Source organism: Zootoca vivipara, chromosome 16 (assembly GCF_965207765.1).
Source record: "Zootoca vivipara chromosome 16, rZooViv2.hap1.1, whole genome shotgun sequence".
Classification (NCBI taxonomy): Eukaryota; Metazoa; Chordata; class Lepidosauria; order Squamata; family Lacertidae; genus Zootoca; species Zootoca vivipara.
This window is the reverse complement of record NC_142599.1, coordinates 38,845,097-38,863,146: the sequence shown is the minus strand read 5'-3', so window position 1 is coordinate 38,863,146 and position 18,050 is coordinate 38,845,097. Positions and strand designations below refer to the sequence as shown.

Here is an 18,050-nt window from a genome sequence, read left to right as displayed (position 1 = left end):
TACCTCTGAGCGTATAACTTGAGTGTGTTTTTTTTCTTCCTGAGGCAGATGTAAAAGGATTTGGCACCCCATCCCACCTCCCCGTTTTAAAAACTGAGTTGGGCTGCACTCTCTCATATCGTTTGAAAACAGGCTGGGAAATTGCCTTGGTTAAAGCAGGCAGCAGATTGGGCGTTAAGAACAAGAATGGGGAAACTTTCAAAAAACTGTGAGGGGCAGGAACTTAGAAAGAGGCGTTCCTTATTTTCCACCAGGCATGATGAGACAATACAGCAGTCTTAGAACAGGAAGACTCCTTGCTTTGTGCACTAAAAGGGAGCGTGTTTTCTTGTCTACCCTACGAGGCAGAGGCTGGCCCTCAAGGACACACCCAGGGAGCTTCATGGCCGAGTGGGGATTTGAACCCTGGTTCTCCCAAGTCCTAGACCAATTCTCTAACCGCTGTACCATACTGGATCTCTACCCCGCACTGGAGTTCCTGCTCCTCCATCCCTCAAAATGTTTGGGGCACATCACGGCTGCCCCAAATATTTTTGCTGTTTTTCTTGGCTCTAGTTTAGCGAATTCAATTCCCCCCTGGTGTTTTTACCATCCACCAACAAGGGTGCTCTAGAACAGGCATCCCCAAACTTCGGCCCTCCAGATGTTTTTGGACTACAATTCCCATCATCCCTGACCACTGGTCCTGTTAGCTAGGGATCATGGGAGTTGTAGGCCAAAACATCTGGAGGGCCGCAGTTTGGGGGTGCCTTCTCTAGAAGGAAAGTCCGGCTTGCTTCTCTGCCTGAGGTGGCAGGATCATCTCCCATCAACTGCACCCGCAACTTAACTGCTCTCTTATCAGTTCCCATTGGGCCCCCCACTTGTGGGGAGAGGAGAAGATAAAGACTCTGGAGAAGACGAGTTTGTTGGGGTTTTCGCCCCCCCAAAGGTTAGTTTCTCTTTTTTCCCTTTTAATTTTGGTTTCAGCCCCAGAATGGGGAGACTTTTTAAAAACAGCAGTCTTTTTTTAAAAAAAACGTAAAGGGAGCAAGAGGCGAATAGAAGAGGGCGGTCCTTGTCCACGGCAGACTTCTGTCAGCTGGGAAACGGGTGCTCTGAGCCACCCGCAGATTTGCGTTACAGGACGACGCAGTCCGAATCCTGCTTCTGGCGCGGCCTGCGCTCTCCGGAGGAGCGGGAGGGCGGTGGAGTCCTCCCCTAAAAGGAAGGGTAGGGGAGAAAGTGGGGCGTGTTAAGGAATAGAGATTTGATTTCCTCCCTCTCTCGTGATACTGGATATCAATAGGGACACAAGCAAGGGAGGCTGGGAGACTCAGGGAAGACAAAGTCCTTGTTCCTGCGGTTAAACTGTGGAACTCAGCCAATCTGGATGGTTTTTAAAAGAGAATTGGACATGGAGAAGGAGAAGGCTATAGATGGCTGTTTTATACGGTACCTGTCTTATACCAGTATACTTGAAGGAGCGTCTCCACCCCCATCGTTCAGCCTGAGGTCCAGCGCCAAGGGCCTTCTGGCGGTTCCCTCACTGCGAGAATTGAGGTTACAGGGAACCAGGCAGAGGGCCTTCTCGGTAGTGGCGCCTACCCTGTGGAATGCCCTCCCATCAGATGTCAAGGAAATAAACAAATATCTGACTTTTAGAAGACACCTGAAGGTGGTTTTTAATGCCTGATGTTTTATTGTGCTTTTAATTCTGTTGGGAGTTGCCCAGAGTGGCTGGGGAAACCCAGGCTGATGGGCAGGGTGTAATAATAAATAATAATAATATAATATTATAATTATAGGGACCCAGGTGGCGCTGTCGGTTAAACCACAGAGTGTAGGGCTTGCTGATCAGAAGGTCGCCGGTTTGAATCCCTGCAATGGGGTGAGCTCCTGTTGTTCGGTCCCAGCTCCTGCCCACCTAGCAGTTCAAAAGCACATCAAAATGCAAGTAGATAAATAGGGACCGCTCCGACGGGAAGGTAAACGGCGTTTCCATGCGCTGCTCTGGTTCGCCAGAAGCAGCTTTGTCATGCTGGCCACATGACCTGGAAGCTGTCTGCGGACAAACGCCGGCTCCCTCGGCCTATAGAGCGAGATGAGCGCCGCAACCCCAGAGTCGGACACGACTGGACCTGATGGTCGGGGCCCCTTTACCTTTATTATAATTATATATATTTGATGATGATGATGATGATGTTTATTATGATACCTCTGCTGATGGAAGGCAGGATGCTCTGAATAATATGGAACCTCCAGGTCCAGAGGCAGTCTACCTGGCTTCTTAGGGGCATTTAGAAACAGCCACAGAAGGCGCCAGACACACACCCCACAGGAGGGAATTCCCATGGGGATGGTGCCACTGCCTTAAAGGCCGTGTTGGATGACTTCAATGGCAGGCCTCTGCACAGGGCATCTCTGGCTAATCTTAAGAGAAGCTGGGCAGGTTCGTATACTGTTTAGCATATTAATGCAGGCCAGTGATGGCTGGGGCTGGTAGGGCAGAAAACAGAGAGGTTTGTGTACAAGCAATTCGCACAAGACAGTCTGTGCAAGCAGGACGACACAAAAGGAAAAAGTGATAGGGAGGGAGAAGGGGAGGGAACACCCCATCCCCCGGAAACCCAGGCACCTGTTCTTAAACAGCAGCTCTTATCATGAGCAGCTGGTGGTCTGTAATAGAACGGTTTATGGCAGGTCTATGGCCCTGCAGATGATGCTGGGGTCTAACTCACTCTACCCCTGACCGTTGGCTATGCTGCTTACACAGGGGTTGGTGGGAGTTGGGGGTGCAGAGGGAGTTGGGGGAGATGTTACCTGTGCAGGGGGGGCCGCGGCAGGCGGTTGCTGCTGCTGCTGCTGCTGCTGATATTCCTCCTGCTGCAGCTGCTGGGCGAGCTCTAAGTCGCTGAGAGCAGGGCCCCCTTGCTGCTGTTGCAGAGACAAGGCAATCATGTAGTCCTATGTAAGAAGGAAGGAAGGAGAGAGAAAGAGTTGGTGGATGTGAACTGAGAGCATGGCACACACACCTCCTTCGAATTCCTATGCTCTGGTTTCAGAGGGCGGCAGGAGAAGCTGACATGGTCCCTGGACAGCAGCTAGACCCCCACCCCTTCTGTAGGGGTCCCTTGTGCAGAGAGCCGAGCAGAGAGCATTCAGGGCCTCAGACAAGGAGGGCAGGAACGTGGTGGCAGATTCAGAAGGGCAGGATGCCTTCATGATATTCACAGCCACGCCCCCTGCTAAGATTATGTGATTAATAATAATAATAATAATAAGTGATGCATTGTGACGATCGCTGCAGATCTCCAGGTTCTGCCTTTCAGTGGCTCCCAAACGTTCTGGGAGGCCCTTAATTCCATAAGCTCATCTCCAGCTCACCCTACGCTATAAAAAAGCATCATTTAGAATAGCCATTTGCACGACCCACTGAGGAAGATAGTGACACGATAAAATTCGAAATAGCAACAACTAATCACACACTTGTTCAAGATCCAATTGCAGCTATTTAGTTCAATTAATTTGACGAAACTTGGTCCAGTGATACCAGCTTATTAAAGCCTGATATTTATTTACACCTCCCGTGTCCCTACTGCCCCCTGTGCCTCTTAGTGCCCCCTATGTGATCCTCCCTGCCTAGGAGGGCCACCATACACTTTAGAATCCACCAGGTTAAATCTACACTTTCCAGGGCACACAAATGATTCAGAGTGCTCCATTATCTCTGCAAATGATTAACAGGATGTGCAATATTGATGATTAGGGATGCATTGCAATGGTTGACGCAGATCTCAGTGTGTTTCCTTTCTGCTAAATATACTATTTCCTTTGTACATATGTAGGAAAATGATGTGGAGTGTTTCAAGGTCTTCTTATATACAATTCCTATTATTATTATTATTATTATTATTAAATTTGCATGCAGAACCCGGCCACCATTCTCTCTAAACAGAAGCACCTTGCATTTTCAGCGCTCCTAGATGCTCAGCTTGGGAACACGTAGAACAACTCCTCTTTCTCCCAGTTCACCAGAGGGACCCTCAGAGCCCATCCTCAGTGGCCGGCTCAGCTCCAATCAGCATGGAGGGTGAGAAGGTTGCTTTCCATTGGCTAAAATGCCTCCCCTTTCACGTGGTTTGGGTGAACCTGGGCAGCCCTTACGCCCCACCCTGCATGGTCTTGCCTCGACTGCCCCTGCTCTCACCTGGTCCACTTGTCTCTGGCTGAGCTGCTGATCCTGCGGGGAACCGCCGGCTGCCTCCTTGCCCAGGGCGTGGCTGAGGTGGAACTCTGCGTCGCAGAAGCAGCTGTCCCCATCCACGTTGTGCAGGCTCTCCCAGGCAACCTGCTCCTCGTGAAGGAAGCCCTGGTCCGTCACAAGGAGGTATAAGTGGCTCTGGAGAGGGAGCGGGGAGAGAAAACAAACAGGCTCTGATGAATTTGGAAGCAGGGTGGTGGTAAATCGGCATATGACCTGCTTAAAAATGTCAGTTTGTTTTGCTCCAAGCTGGTGTGTGTGTGTGTGTGTGTGTGTGTGTGTGTGTGTAAAAGAATACTTGGGCCTCTTAAGTTTCTCTCTTTCTGACCCATGGGACTCTGAGCCACTGCACATCTATGGCAGGAGCAAGCCAGCAATAAATCACACGGACCAAGTGAAGTTAACTCTTTATGAGAAGAAACAAGGTCTGCTCAGGATCGCCAGGCCTAAGGAGCACAGCAACTCTTCCTCAGAAGGCCTTGCCCCCATGAGGCAGTTGCAGAAGCTGAAGGTATCTGCCTTCCCACAGCTCCCTAACTCGCCTCCTCTCCAGGTTTTCCCCAAGCAATCTGAGACTACGCCACCAGCATGCCTGCCTTTGCTCCTGCCGCTTCATGCCTCTCTTGGACCTGGGAGACTAGGAGGGAGGGGAGATTGTTGCAGCAGGAAAGGGAGACCTTCTGGCTTCTTCACCAGCCTGACTCATCTCTGCTTCTTGGCCTCCTTCCTCTCCTGACTCTGATTCTGGTCTTCTCTCTGCCACTGACTCTCTGTGCTCACTTAACCCTGTTACCCCTTCTGCTTCTCACACCTCCTCCTCCTAGTCTTCTCCCTCTTCTCTCTTTCACCACCCATCACCGTCCCACCACCAATCCCCGGGCTCTGAGCCTTCTTCCCCGGGGGGGGGGGAGCTGGTTCCTCCCACCATTCCTCTGCATCCAACTAGTCCATGACACGCTATGAGACCTGCAAAGTTGGCTCCTCGGAGGGCTGGAAGGATCGGGAAGCAGAGATAGAGGGAGAGAGAGAGAAATGTCCTGCTGCTGTGGACATCCCATCCCAGCTATGCAATAAGCAACAGGTGAGTTCAGAGTCACACCTGCTCCTCTGAATACTGGTGCCCCTGGCCCCACCCACCACTGGCACCTGAGAGGGGATGTGGCCCTGTGAGGACAACCTGTCCACCTGTCAGGATGCTGTCAGCGGCTCCCGGCTAGTTGCCCAGGAAAGTATAAAGACAAGGGAAAGTTTCTTATGGTCCTTTTTTATTTCAATCTTTACAGAGAGAGGCTATTGAACCCAGCCTCTTGGATAACGGCGTTGTCCCAAGTGAATCTCCACCCACCACTTCCTCATCCATCACTTCTACGGGTGCTGACAAGTGCCCTCTGTCTTTGAGCTCTTTGCTCTCCTACTTTTAAGGCTCGCCGGGTTCTGGGAGATGGTGGGTCTGGAATGCTTTCTAATGACATCGTGTCAGCCGGGTGTTGCTCTGGCCCTCTCATGATTTCCCAACTTTTCCCCACATCTGCCTCTGCACTGCCACCTCCCTCAACGCCCTAAAATCTATACTGTGCTATACTATACAGTAAATATACTATACAGTAAATCTATACAGTCTTTCTCTTCCTCCTCCCTGGAAGGGTCAAGATGGGGAGGCGGTCTCTGCCATTCCTCCTCCTCTGCCCAGCCCCAGACATTGGCCACCTTTCTTAAAAACAACAGCCCTGCGGGGCGGGTACCTTGTGCTTGATCATGGTGCTGAAGTGGTTGTTCCTGAAGAAGACGCTCAGCTCGCCTTCCTTGACTGTGGACGTCAGCTCGCAGAGGCCGTGGTAGGTCAGCTGAGAGGCCGTGGACTCCAAGAACTGCTCTGCTATCAGGCCTGCGAGGTGGGGTGGCGATGGAGCAGGGAGGAGAAGAAGCAAAGATGAGGCGGAATGCAGGCAAAGCGTGATGGCGATTGACTCTGATGATGAATTGGATCCACAGCTGTTTCAACTCCTTACTCCAAAGCACAGTTTGGGCATCCAGCACAGAGCGAGACAAGCCTCTGTATCTCCCACCAAACCTACACACTCACAGCCCTGCCTTTATCCTGGCTGTTCTCCATCCCAGAATAATGTGGCCTTTAGCCAGGTGAAGTGGGGAAAGGCCCACCCACTGGTCTCTATGGCAACAGAGCTTGCTTTTTCAAAATGTGAATGGTAAGGACTTAGGGGAGTGGCTACAGCCATTGACCTTGACTGAGGAACTGACCTAACCAACTCAGCAAGCTTCCTCCTATAGATTCTAGGGTCCTATCTGCAAGACCACAGGTTTTGAAGCGAACCACAGGGGTCACCCAGACTGACACCCAGAGCCATAACAATGCATGTATCTCAAGTTTCAAAGAGGTGAGTCTTCAGCGTGGGACAACAACCGTATAATGCAACTGGGCCATAGGTACGGTTAAAAAGAATTCAAAATTTCAATTGTTGTAAATGATACAAGAAATACATAGTGGAACCTCAGTTGCTGAACGCTTCAGAAGTCAAACGTCTCGGCTTTCGAACGCCGATGACCCGGAAGTGAACGCTTCCATTTTCAAACGTGCCTTGGAAGTCGGACGGCTTCCGCAGTGTGTTTCTCCATTTTTTCAATGGATTTTGCCGACTGGCAATTGGGCCTCGGTTGTCAAACGTTTTGGAAGTCAAACCATCTTCCAGAATGGATTACGTTCGACAACTGAGGTTCCACTGTATCTACGTATAACAGTTGTTCAAAATAGGTGTCTAATAGCTCAAAGATGGTTAAAAGGCCTTTGCTGAAGCACGGAGGTCTCCTGAGGTAAAAACCATGAGAGACGAGGCTTGGAAAGCAAGTTTCTGGAAGCGTGAAACTACCACCAAGCAGGCCCTGCTGCTGGTCTCCGTAAATCAGATCTTATTTTATTTTTTTCTTGCGCAGGGGGCCATGCTAATCTTCTCTGTATCGTTCCAATTTTAGTATATGTGCTGCCGAAGCGAGCACAAATCAGATCTTATTTAATGGCCTCCACCCGTAGGCTGATGACAACCCCACCTCCAGGTAACAACCCCTGGACCTTGACTGTGTGAATGAGCCCAGGCAGACGGGCCTCACCTTCCGTCACCTGATTAGGGTCGCTCGAGTGTTTGCAGGTGATGATCTTCTCCACCAACTGGTTGTAGGTCAGTTTGCTGACGGCCTGAGCCACCTCTGGTATCTGGAGTGGGCAGAAACAGGTTTTGAACTGGAGTCTGGGAGTCGATGGCGCAAGGGGTGTCAACAGCCAAGAGGCAGGTTCAAATCCCAGTTCGGCCACTAAACTCCCAGGGTGACCTTAGGTCAATTTTCCCACGCCCATCCCTCAGCCTAACTTTGCAGGCTTGTTGTCAGAACAGAGGACGTTTATGTGCAACAACCCACAATATTTTGGTGTGGTTTTTTGTAGGGACAGGAAGAATGTGATACATAAACGGAATGAATAAATCTATTAGCCCCATTGGGCTCCAGTAGAACAGATCGTGGTGGTGGTTCTTATTATCTTAGACTTAGATCAGGAATGGGGGCCTGAGGGTAGTACTGGACTCCATTTCCCATCAGCCCCAGCTAGCTTGGCCAATGGTTGGAGTTGATGGGAGTTGTAGTCCAACAAAACATCTGGGTGGGTGGGTGTCACAGGGCATCCCAATTTAGATTTAAAATTTAAGATTTAAATTTAAAATTTAAGATTTAAATTTTAAAAATTAAATTTAAAATTTTAAAATTTTAAATTTTAAAAATTTAAATTTTAAAAATTAAAATTTAAAAAATTAAAATTTAGAAATTTAAATTTAAAAATTAAGATCCCACTCCTCCCCACCATCTGAAATGCTCTGATGCTTCAGGAGGGCACAGTACCATGTCAATCAGCTGATAAACCACTAGGTAAAAAGTGCCTTCCCTGGTACCAATCACCTCAGACCCTTCTATGGGCAGTTGGGACCTGGGTGGTGGTGGCACCTTTGGGGGCTGCCTGCTTGGCATTGACCCAGGACAGGGCCAATTGGTGCTGGTTCCCTTGATGTGGAATTGCCCTCGCTTGTCTGCATCCTCATGACCTTTCAGGATGGGTCTGAAAACACTCCTGTTTACCCAGACATTTGGCAGTGGAAGAACACTGATTCTGGCAACCCCTAGATCACTGGCTGGATGTTTTTAACTCTACCTTAATAATAATAATAATAATAATTTATTATTTATACCCCGCCCATCTGGCCGGGTTCCCCCAGCCACTCTGGGCGGCTTCCAAAAAAACAGAAATTCTAAAATACAGAAATCCATCAAACATTAAAAGCTTCCCTAAACAGGGCTGCCTTGAGATGCCTTCTAAAGGTCTGGTAATTGTTCTCTTTGACCTCTAGTGGGAGGGCATTCCACAGGGTGGGTGCCACTACCGAGAAGGCCCTCTGCCTGGTTCCCTGTAACTTGGCTTCTCGTAATGAGGGAACCGCCAGAAGGCCCTCGGAGCTGGACCTCAGTGTCCGGGCAGAACGATGGGGGTGGAGACGCTCCTTCAGGTATACCGGACCGAGGCCGTTTAGGGCTTTAAAGGTCAACACCAACACTTTGAATTGTGCTCGGAAACGTACTGGGAGCCAATGTAGGTCTTTTAGGACCGGTGTTATGTGATCTCGGCGGCCGCTCCCAGTCACCAGTCTAGCTGCCGCATTCTGGATTAGTTGTAGTTTCCGGGTCACCTTCAAAGGTAGCCCCACGTAGAGCGCATTGCAGTAGTCCAAGCGAGAGATAACTAGAGATAGCTATTTGTTTTTAGGTTTTTAGGTTTTTGTCTTAACTGTAACATATAACAACAGTTACAGCATTCTAAAACAAGATCAAAACTTTTAAAAAACAAAAAAATTCCTTCAGTAGCACCTTAAAGACCAACTAAGTTTATATTTTGGTATGAGCTTTCGTGTGCATGCACACTTCTTCAGATACCTGTTGATGGACTTCCATTTCATGCGGCTCAATGTGGTGCCTTCCATAGTTCTAGTTACAGGTAGGTAGCCGTGTTGGTCTGAGTCGAAGCAAAATAAAAAAATTCCTTCAGTAGCACCTTAAAGACCAACTAAGTTTATATTTTGGTATGAGCTTTCGTGTGCATGCACACTTCTTCAGATACCATGCACACGAAAGCTCATACCAAAATATAAACTTAGTTGGTCTTTAAGGTGCTACTGAAGGAATTTTTTTATTTTGCTTCGACTCAGACCAACACGGCTACCTACCTGTAACTTTTAAAAAACAGCTACAGTTAAAAATATCACTGCTAAAAATATACAATTTTTTAAAAAAACTGTAACTGTTTTTAAAGTTTTGAGCATTTTTAGAACACCTTTGCTTTGTTTTGTTTTTTAAATTGTATATCTTCTCGCCTCTCTGGGCTCTTTGGGGAGGGAGGACGGGATACAAATCCAAAGAATCATAAAATAGCAGAGCTGAAAGGGATCCCACAGGGGTCATCTAGCCCAACCCCCTGCAGGGCAGGAGTCACGGCTAAAGAATCCCCAACAGCTGCCCAAAAGAAAATGATTAAATAACTGCCTAGAAGTTGCAATTACATATGTCCCTTCTAAGCGGACTGGGTTTCACATCCATCCCTGAGGGCTAGGAGCTTGGTTTCCCCACCGACTCACTTTCATTTTGGTTAAAGGGGAAAGGGGTGATTTTCGCAGTCAGCAGATTGTGATTCAGTTTCCCAACAGCTGGGGACTGCTGAACACAGGGCCGGATTTTGGTTTGATGAGGCCCTCAGCTACTGAAGGTAATGGGGCCCTTTCTATGTCCAGCTGTCCTTTGCCAGCAACAAACTGTCGCTGTTTTTTGTGTTGAATTTATGCTATATGGTAATTGATGGACCTAATAGGTATCTAAAGCCATTTGCACATAACGAAATAGGAGCCTACACAGCACAAAACACTGTTGCTGTATTATTTTATTTGTTTTATATCTTGTATTTTAGAAATGTACATCCAGGTGTTTTTTTCCCTTTCAATTTTTTTGGGGCCCCCAAGAGAGTGGGGCCCTAAGCTATAGCTTGTTTAGCTTATACGCAAATCTGACACTGGCTGTTTACGCTTCTCAAACTGGAGAGATTCGGCTCGCAAACTCTCAAAGACGCCATCTGAGACGCTGGCGACTTGCAAGCTCAGCTCCTAGGAAGCGGTGGCATGTGGAAAGAAGAAAGAGGGGAGAAGGAATCTCACCTGAGGGTCCACCAACCAGCCGTGATAGAGAGGCATGTCGAGAAGGTCAAAGACGATGCACTCGGGGGTATACTCGAAATCGGAGACTCCCGTGAACCTCACGTTGACATCCAGCCCCGTGGAGAGTTTGGGCAGAACCGTCATGGCGTCGTTGACGTTCTGCCCGCAGCAGGAGAGGAAGAGAAGAAGGGCATGCTGGGTATTTTTGAAATTTGGGGACGGAACAATGCCTAGCTGGGAAAGCCTGCATTTGTGGGGAGGGATGAGGAAGCTCAGCTCTGGGAGGCCATGGGTTCGAATCCACCCACACGGCTGCATGACGCTGTCTCTCTCAGAACTAACCCTGCCTCGCAGGGTCGTTGTGGGGATTAAATGAGGGGGAGAACCACGTATACCGCTCTTTTTTTGGGGGGGGAGCCAGGGCCGAAACACCACCAATAAACAAACGAGTTAATCAGAGAAGGCGATTATGCCCTCGCTGGATCAGGCCGCAAGGAACTCAGCATTCCCCTTTTCAGCAACAACCTGCGGGACAGCCGTCCGCAGCGAGGGCGGACATACTGCAGTTTGCGTATCCTCTGAATGCAGTTTTCAGAGGTAGGCTGCTCCTTCCCGTGGAGGTTCCACTCCTTACCACCAAAGGGGAGCCCTGCTGGGTCTGACCAAGCACTCAGCTCCCTTGGTATCCCAGCCGCTGGCTGCTGGGGCAAATTGGCGGCTCCCCTCGCCTGCAGTTTTTACGACAGCACATGGTTAAGTGCAAGACGCTTCTTGGTGTGCCATTATTTGGTTTTAATGTGCATGTATTCTCTGCAGCGGGAGCTTTGGGCACAGGGCAGATTGCAAAAGTTCTCAGCAGGTTATTACAATAAACTGCCGAGTGCCTTGGGGGGGCCTGAAGGGAGGGAAGGCAGAGAGAGAAAGAAAGGGAGAGAGGGAATGAGAGAAGCGGGGTGGGAAAGAAAGGAACTCACTTGCTGAAAGTTGAGCTGGAGTGCTTCCGACTGTTTTTGGGGCTTGATGGACAGGAGACAGTCACCTGACATGAAGAGAAAATAGACCTTTTCCATTAAGAAAGTAAGAAGGGCGCCGTTGCTGGATCAGGCCAAAGGGGGCCCACCCAGTCCAGCCTCCTGTTCTCACAGTGCTCAAAAACACCTCCGGTAACCTAGGAATCTAGAGAGACTGCCTCTGGCACTGGAGGCTCCATAAGAACATAACACAAGCCTGCTGGATCAGGCCAAGAGCCTCCTGTTCTCACATCCAGGTGCCCTTTATGGGAAGCCCACAAGGCTGACACGAGTGTGACACTCTCCCCTCCTGTGGTTTCCAGCAGCTGGTATTCAGAAGCACAATGGCCCTTAAACATGGGGGCAGGGCATGGCCATCACAGCTAGCGGCTGTCAATAGCCCCCTCCTCCTCCACGAATGCGCCGGATCCTCTTTTAAAGGCATCCAAGTTGGTGGCCGTCACTGCCTCCGGTGGCAGGGAGTTCCACTGTTTAGCTACACGCTTTGGGAAGAAATACTTCCTTTCGTCTGCCCTGGATCTGCCAACATTCAGGGTTGCGTCCAATGCTAGTCCGACCTGGATCAGGCCCGCTGTGATTAAAAGACAGGGCTAACTTAAGCCCATCCCTTCTGGCAGATCTGTAACTCGCTTGAATACAAGCCTGCATAGAGAAGAAAGCTGGCCACGCAAAGGTAAGCAGCCCCCTTTGATGCTCCGCCCACTTTGGCCTCTGGTCCCGCCCACCAGCGGCACGCGGCCCCTGAACCTTGCCTAGAAATGGCATGTGGCCCTTGAGCAAAAAAGAAAAACAAAAAAAAAGTTTCCCCACCCCTGTACCAAATGATCTCATTCTGTACAAAGGCAGCTTCACACAGGCAGGGGGAATTAGGTGGCCCCTTACCTAGTACCCAGAACCCCCCCCCCCAAAAAAAGAAACAGACAAGCCCAGCCCTCAGGAAATGTGAAAACAATGGCGGCCACATCCTGCCACTTACCGAGGTGAGCCATCAGCTCGTCGGAAGTGATCACTTCCTTCTGGGGAGGCAGTTTCACCTGAAAGGGAGAAAAAGAGAAGCTATTCAGGAGAATAAAGGACATTTTGCCAAGAGGACCACCCCGCCTTGTCCCGTGCACCCCCTCCTCCCTCCAAACGCCTGCATTCGGAGGTAGACTGCCCCTGACCCCGGAAGCTCTACGCACCTTCCACTGCAAGAAAAGGATGTTCATGATGGCCAGCAGCGGGCAGGGCCCGTTCTCGCTCTGCGTGATGACCGGAGTCCTCTCCCCTTTCCAGCTGATCCACTTGACGCAGTAGAAGTCGGGCGGCTGGGGGTGGCTGGCAGGAGAAGACCGGGGCTCGGGAGCCGCCTCCCCAGGTGGCTCGGTGGCGGCAGGCGCATCGGCTGGGTTGGAGACAGGGATGCTTGGCAGAGAGGCAGCGCCCGCCAGCGGTTCCTCCTCTCCCGGACCCTCTTTGGAATCCGGCTTTTCGGCCTCCGCAGACTCCGGGGATTCGGGTTCCTGCCCTTTGTCTCCCTTCCCGGCACCCGTGGGGGTTTCCTCACAGGCCGGGGCCCTCGATACCTCCTCCCGGTCTTGCCCGTTTGCCGCCGGCACCTTCCCGCACATGGCGCCAATGTCCTCTACTCCTTGCTCCTCCTGAGAGGCCTCGGTGGTTTGGGGTTCGGCCGGCTCATTCTCCCCCTTCGCTGACGGTTCTGCAGATACTCCGGGCTCCATTCGGGGCTGCCCCTCCTGCGGCCTTCCTTATAAAACCCCAAGCATCCACCACGGACAAGCCAACTGGCTGGCTGTCGGCTCGAGTCCCAAATGATAGGCTTCCTTTCCGCTTTCTGCTGAAGTTGGAATGTGCCTCTCAAGAGGAAAACTGATTCTGGCGTTTGGCAGGGGAAACTCCGCTCTCTCTCTCTGTCTCCGGATCAATAAGCAATTCCCAAATTTCTAGTCGCCTCGACAAAATGCAATTTTTGCTAGGTACAAGTCCTCTGCCCGCCCTGCCCTGTCTTCTCCCAAATGGTAGAAAATGTTAACACTTTTTTAAAAAAGCGGGTGGGAGAGATTCCTATTTTAATTTATCCTGTTTCCCAACCGGATCTTGCTTGACGTTGCCTTTCCCGTTTTCAAAAGCTACCGTAAAAGACCTTAAAAGTGTGTGTGGGGGGAGGGACAACAATTTGGGGTCTGCTGTTTTCGGGGGCTGTCAGGCACTACTGAAAAAACGTGAGGCGGAAATAAAAATGAGAATAGAAACCAATGTTTTTTTCAGGCTGGTTTTTCTCTCGCCACCCTCACCCCCTTCTCATGAGGGCCACGAAGAAATCAATTCCGCCACCTCCTCTCCAGCTCGGCTTTAAAAAATTAATTATTTAACACCCAGGAAACCCAATCGCCGACCGCCTCTCAATCTCTCCGCTTCTAGATCCACAAAGGATTATTATCTTTCAATATCCTTTTTTTTAAAGAAAAAAGAGAGAAAAGAGAGGGCTCTCCCCTTTTTTGTACAAAAAAATCTTTTTTAAAAAGCAAGGAAACCCACGCCTTTATTTATATATATATATGAAATTAAAATAAGTAAATTTCCATAAACTGGTTAAAAATAGGATAAAAATGCAAAGATTTTGCTGCACGGACGGTTTTACTTTTTCTTTTTTTAAAAAAGTTATTTTTTAAAAAAGCAAAGACAGATGTAGAAGACAAAGGTTATTTGGGCGTGTTATTATTCCCTTTCCTAAAGTGTCGGACGGGCTCTGTCCCACTGGCTTCAAACCTTCGCCCTCCTTTTGTTGTCCTTGAGGTTGGGCAACCGCAAACAGAGGCAGCCAGTCCCCTATCTTATTTTCATCTGATCAGAGTTTCTCCTTCCGCTCTGAGGCATCCCAGCATATTGACTTTCTCTCCCCACCGCCAAACACAACTCATGCGCTGCTCAGTCTCTAGAGCGAGTTTGGCGGGTTGTAGACAGCTTCCCTTTGCAGAGAGAGCGGCTCAGCCAGAGGGAATTTAAATCAGCCGGGCGGTAGGATCCTGGCAATAAAAAAGATGGGGGGGGAAGAGGGTGGTAAGAGAAACACCTGGATTTTTCCACCTGGACACACGGAAGAATTTCATTTAAAAGCCATGTATGTTTTTACCTCCAAGGTCTGAAATTGGGGTGGCTTTCAGGGGCCACATGCTGGGGTGGGCAAGGTCACAGGTAAAAGTGGGTGGAGCCATGAGTACCTTTGCGCAGTAGGCTGGCTTCCATACATAATTTCTCCCTCCCTCCCTCCCTCCCTCCCTTTCCTCCATCCAAACATGTAAAAGGCATGATCAGGGTGGAAGGACATATTTATGGCAGGAGAAGACACTCTGGGAGGGTGCAAAGCGAGGCAGGTGAGGGGTGTGCCCCCAGAGGCCATAGGGAGAGGTCTTGAGGGCCATATTGAAATTGAAATACTTTATTGTCACTTGTACAACTTTTATACAGTGAGATTACACAAGCACCCCAAATCAGCTCTCTTCATCTTAATTTCCCTCGTTTACTGACGCACACCCACCAAACCCGAAAGTCAGTTGCCCGGTTGTTATCTTTTCATTCAGCAGCCTAACAGCCTATGGATAGAAGCTGTTCTTTACAATGCTGGTGCGAATCATGCTTCTATATCTTCTGCCCGAGGGCCCACCATCCTCAGCTGAAAGCGTTCTTTCCTCTTCCTATCGGACAGAACAATATTTCCTTTCTGCCCCATAAATGGAAAGCACAGAGTGGCTTCCCCCAAAGAATCCTGGGAACTGGAGCTTGGTGAGGTTGGAAACTACACTTCCCAGGATTCCTCAGGGGAAGTCACATGCTTCAGATGTGAGTTGAATGTACAGTGGAACCTCGGTTTACAAACACCTCGGTTTACGAATTTTCGGTTTACGAACGCCGCGGACCCATCTGGAACTGAAGGGCCAGTACTTTTATTTAAGACACACATAATTGATATGAAAATACTTGTATTCAAATACACAGCACATTGTATAGAGGGGCATGAAGTGAGACACAGGCAGGGGGCCCCATGGGCGTGTAGCTTGCAAACTGTTATCAAATGCCTGCCTTTCTCTACACGCCCAGTAAAGAAGGAGGGGAGTACAAGCTGGGTTCACAGGACCAGATAAGGGAGAAGGGCGTATGGCAGTTTGGCATTTTGGAAAACATGTGTTTTTGTAGTTAAGGAAATAAGGTGTTGGCCTGTTTTTGACTGTATAAAAGTATTGAAAATCCACAATTCTGTGTGCAGGTTGCGAGCTGAGTGCACTGCACCATTTACTTAGCATATGCTGAGCAAATAAATCTTCTTGTATCCTGCCTGGCATGTTGCCTCTTTGTGTGGTTCCATTGCTCCTAATACCCGGGTGGGACTTAGGTCCTACATTTCGGATTAATTCACTTTCCATTACTTTCAATGGGAAAGTTCGCTTCAGTTTATGAACGCTTCAGTTTATGAACAGACTTCCGGAACCAATTGTGTTCATAAACCGAGGTACCACTGTACTTTAAATGCACAGATCTGCTATAGCTCTCTCTTTTCAAATGAAAGCCGGAGATCTGGGTTAATTGGGGAGGGCAGGGGCAGCTGCTCCCCTCTCCCCACACAATCCGATCAGGGAAGTGAATGGCCAACCGTCAGTCGGCTGAACGCTCAGTTGCTGCGGTTGTTGCATAGCTTTGGGGTGGTGGTTGTGGGTGTTTTTGCAAGAGGGAAGCTGTCAAGCCGGTCCTAGGGGTGGGGAAACAGCTTAGCTCTGCAGCCTGGTTGGATCCAGGCAACAACTGGGACCTGGGTTTCAAACGCCCAGGAGGGAGGTGAAGGGGAGAGCAAGATCGGTGCAAATCCACCTTCAGCTGGAGGTGCAACAGATAACTCTTCACCCACCCCCAGTTCCCTCAAAGTCTATTCATATTAACCCCACCCTTTAGCTGAGTGGCTTACTGTACAAAGATTGGTAGTAAGACACGGCACACAAGGAAAAAGGGAGGAGGAGAGAGGAGGAAAGAAGCACCAGCAAGCGAACATTGGTTACCTATGGGCTGCGCACTCTCCTCACTACTTCAACATTTCTATTCTGAATATTATTATTGTTATTTCTACTTTAGCCACTTTACGTTTTGTAGCGCTTTAATTATATACTATTTCATTAATTATGCTTTGCAGGCTGCCCCGGGGCACCTTTGGGAGGAAACACAGGATAGAAATCAAATAAACAGATAAATACATTTCTAGGGCTAAATGGCAGTGCAGTGAAATGGTTAGTGTTAGGTTGCCCCAGGTTTGAATCCAATGGGGACTGGACCTTGGACCTTCTGCGTGCAAAGCAGATGCTCTCACCACTGAGCGACAGCCTTTCCCTTAAAAATAAAGCAGGACTCCAGTCCTCATGATTCTGAAAACACAATTCTGTTGCAGGGGCCTCTCCCAACCCCACCTGGGGATGCCACTGGGGGGCTGGACTTCCTGCATCTATCTCTGACGTAAGGCTCCCTAAGAATAACCTTAAGATTCTAGTCCTCATGATTCCGAATAAAGAGCCGACTGAATAGGAGCACAGAAAAGCTTCCTTATTACCAAGCCAGCAATTGCTCCATTTAGTTCAGTGTTGTCTACGCTGACTGGTCGCATCTCTCCGGAGTTTGAGAGCGCGGGACTCTCTAAGGCCCACCAGGAATTGAACCCAGGACTTTCTGAATGCAAAGCAGATGCTCTGCCCACCACCGAGCCAGTCAGACAGCTTAACAAATTAAATAAATGGAAATAATATTAAGGCCCAGGAGTGTGTGCTTAACAGCCCGTTAAAGAGTCTGGGGTGGGGTGGGGGTCAGTTCCCCAGAGCTGTGTAAGCCAGACCTGCCAGTCTGAACCCACACATCTTTCAAAGGAACTCGCACCCAGGACCGGACGGGTGGTGGGTCTTTGTGGGTCGAGTCCTGTCTGCCTTGTTCTGCTTACCCAACCAGGACAGCCAGCCAGGGTCCAAGGCAACGGGGAAAAGGACAGGGGTTTTGTGAAGGCTGGTGAATTGTTATTAGGGAAAGCTTTGCGAGAAAAAGTGAAGGGTGCAGAAGGCGAAAAAGTGGGGCTGTGGGGCAAGGGGGCTGGCTGCTTCTCCGCTCCTGGATCCTAATGTAAACACCCCCTGATCTGAATCAAGCAAGCAGATCCAAATGTGGAGCGACAAGGGAATCTGCTCACCTTTCCTTTGGCTTTCATCCCAAGGCCTGCCTCTCTCTCTGTCTCTCTCTCCTTTTGCAAATCTTCCTTCGTTTAGGATCCTTACGAAGTTTCTCCCTCTCCTCCTCTCCCTTCCCTTCTTTTTTCTCTCCCCAATTCGGCTGACGAGAGGACCTGGCGGAGAGAAAAGAGAGGCACTTTGCATCGGCTTGTTTACCTTCTCGCCTCCCCACAGGGACATCTATTGGGGCGGAGGTTTTACAACACTGGAGGGGTGTTGTGCAATGGGTCCAGAAAGGGGAGACGAATTAGGGTCAGATGACAGCAGA

At 49.5% G+C, this 18,050-nt stretch overlaps 1 protein-coding gene and 1 pseudogene across 1 annotated transcript; both read right to left on the bottom strand.

The window, feature by feature from the left end:
- Positions 1-904: 904 nt before the first annotated feature.
- MINDY1 (MINDY lysine 48 deubiquitinase 1) lies at positions 905-18,050 on the bottom strand. Its single transcript, XM_035099016.3, has 10 exons — positions 17,743-18,050; positions 12,710-14,554; positions 12,505-12,562; positions 11,472-11,536; positions 10,498-10,656; positions 7,367-7,469; positions 5,986-6,128; positions 4,190-4,381; positions 2,803-2,946; positions 905-1,200 (listed from the first exon to the last, which is right to left on the bottom strand). Exons 2-10 carry the CDS (start codon positions 13,247-13,249, stop codon positions 1,120-1,122), a joined length of 1,485 nt encoding a protein of 494 aa, XP_034954907.3. The 5' UTR covers positions 13,250-14,554; positions 17,743-18,050; the 3' UTR covers positions 905-1,119.
- LOC118076625 (U6 spliceosomal RNA) lies at positions 7,158-7,255 on the bottom strand (annotated as a pseudogene).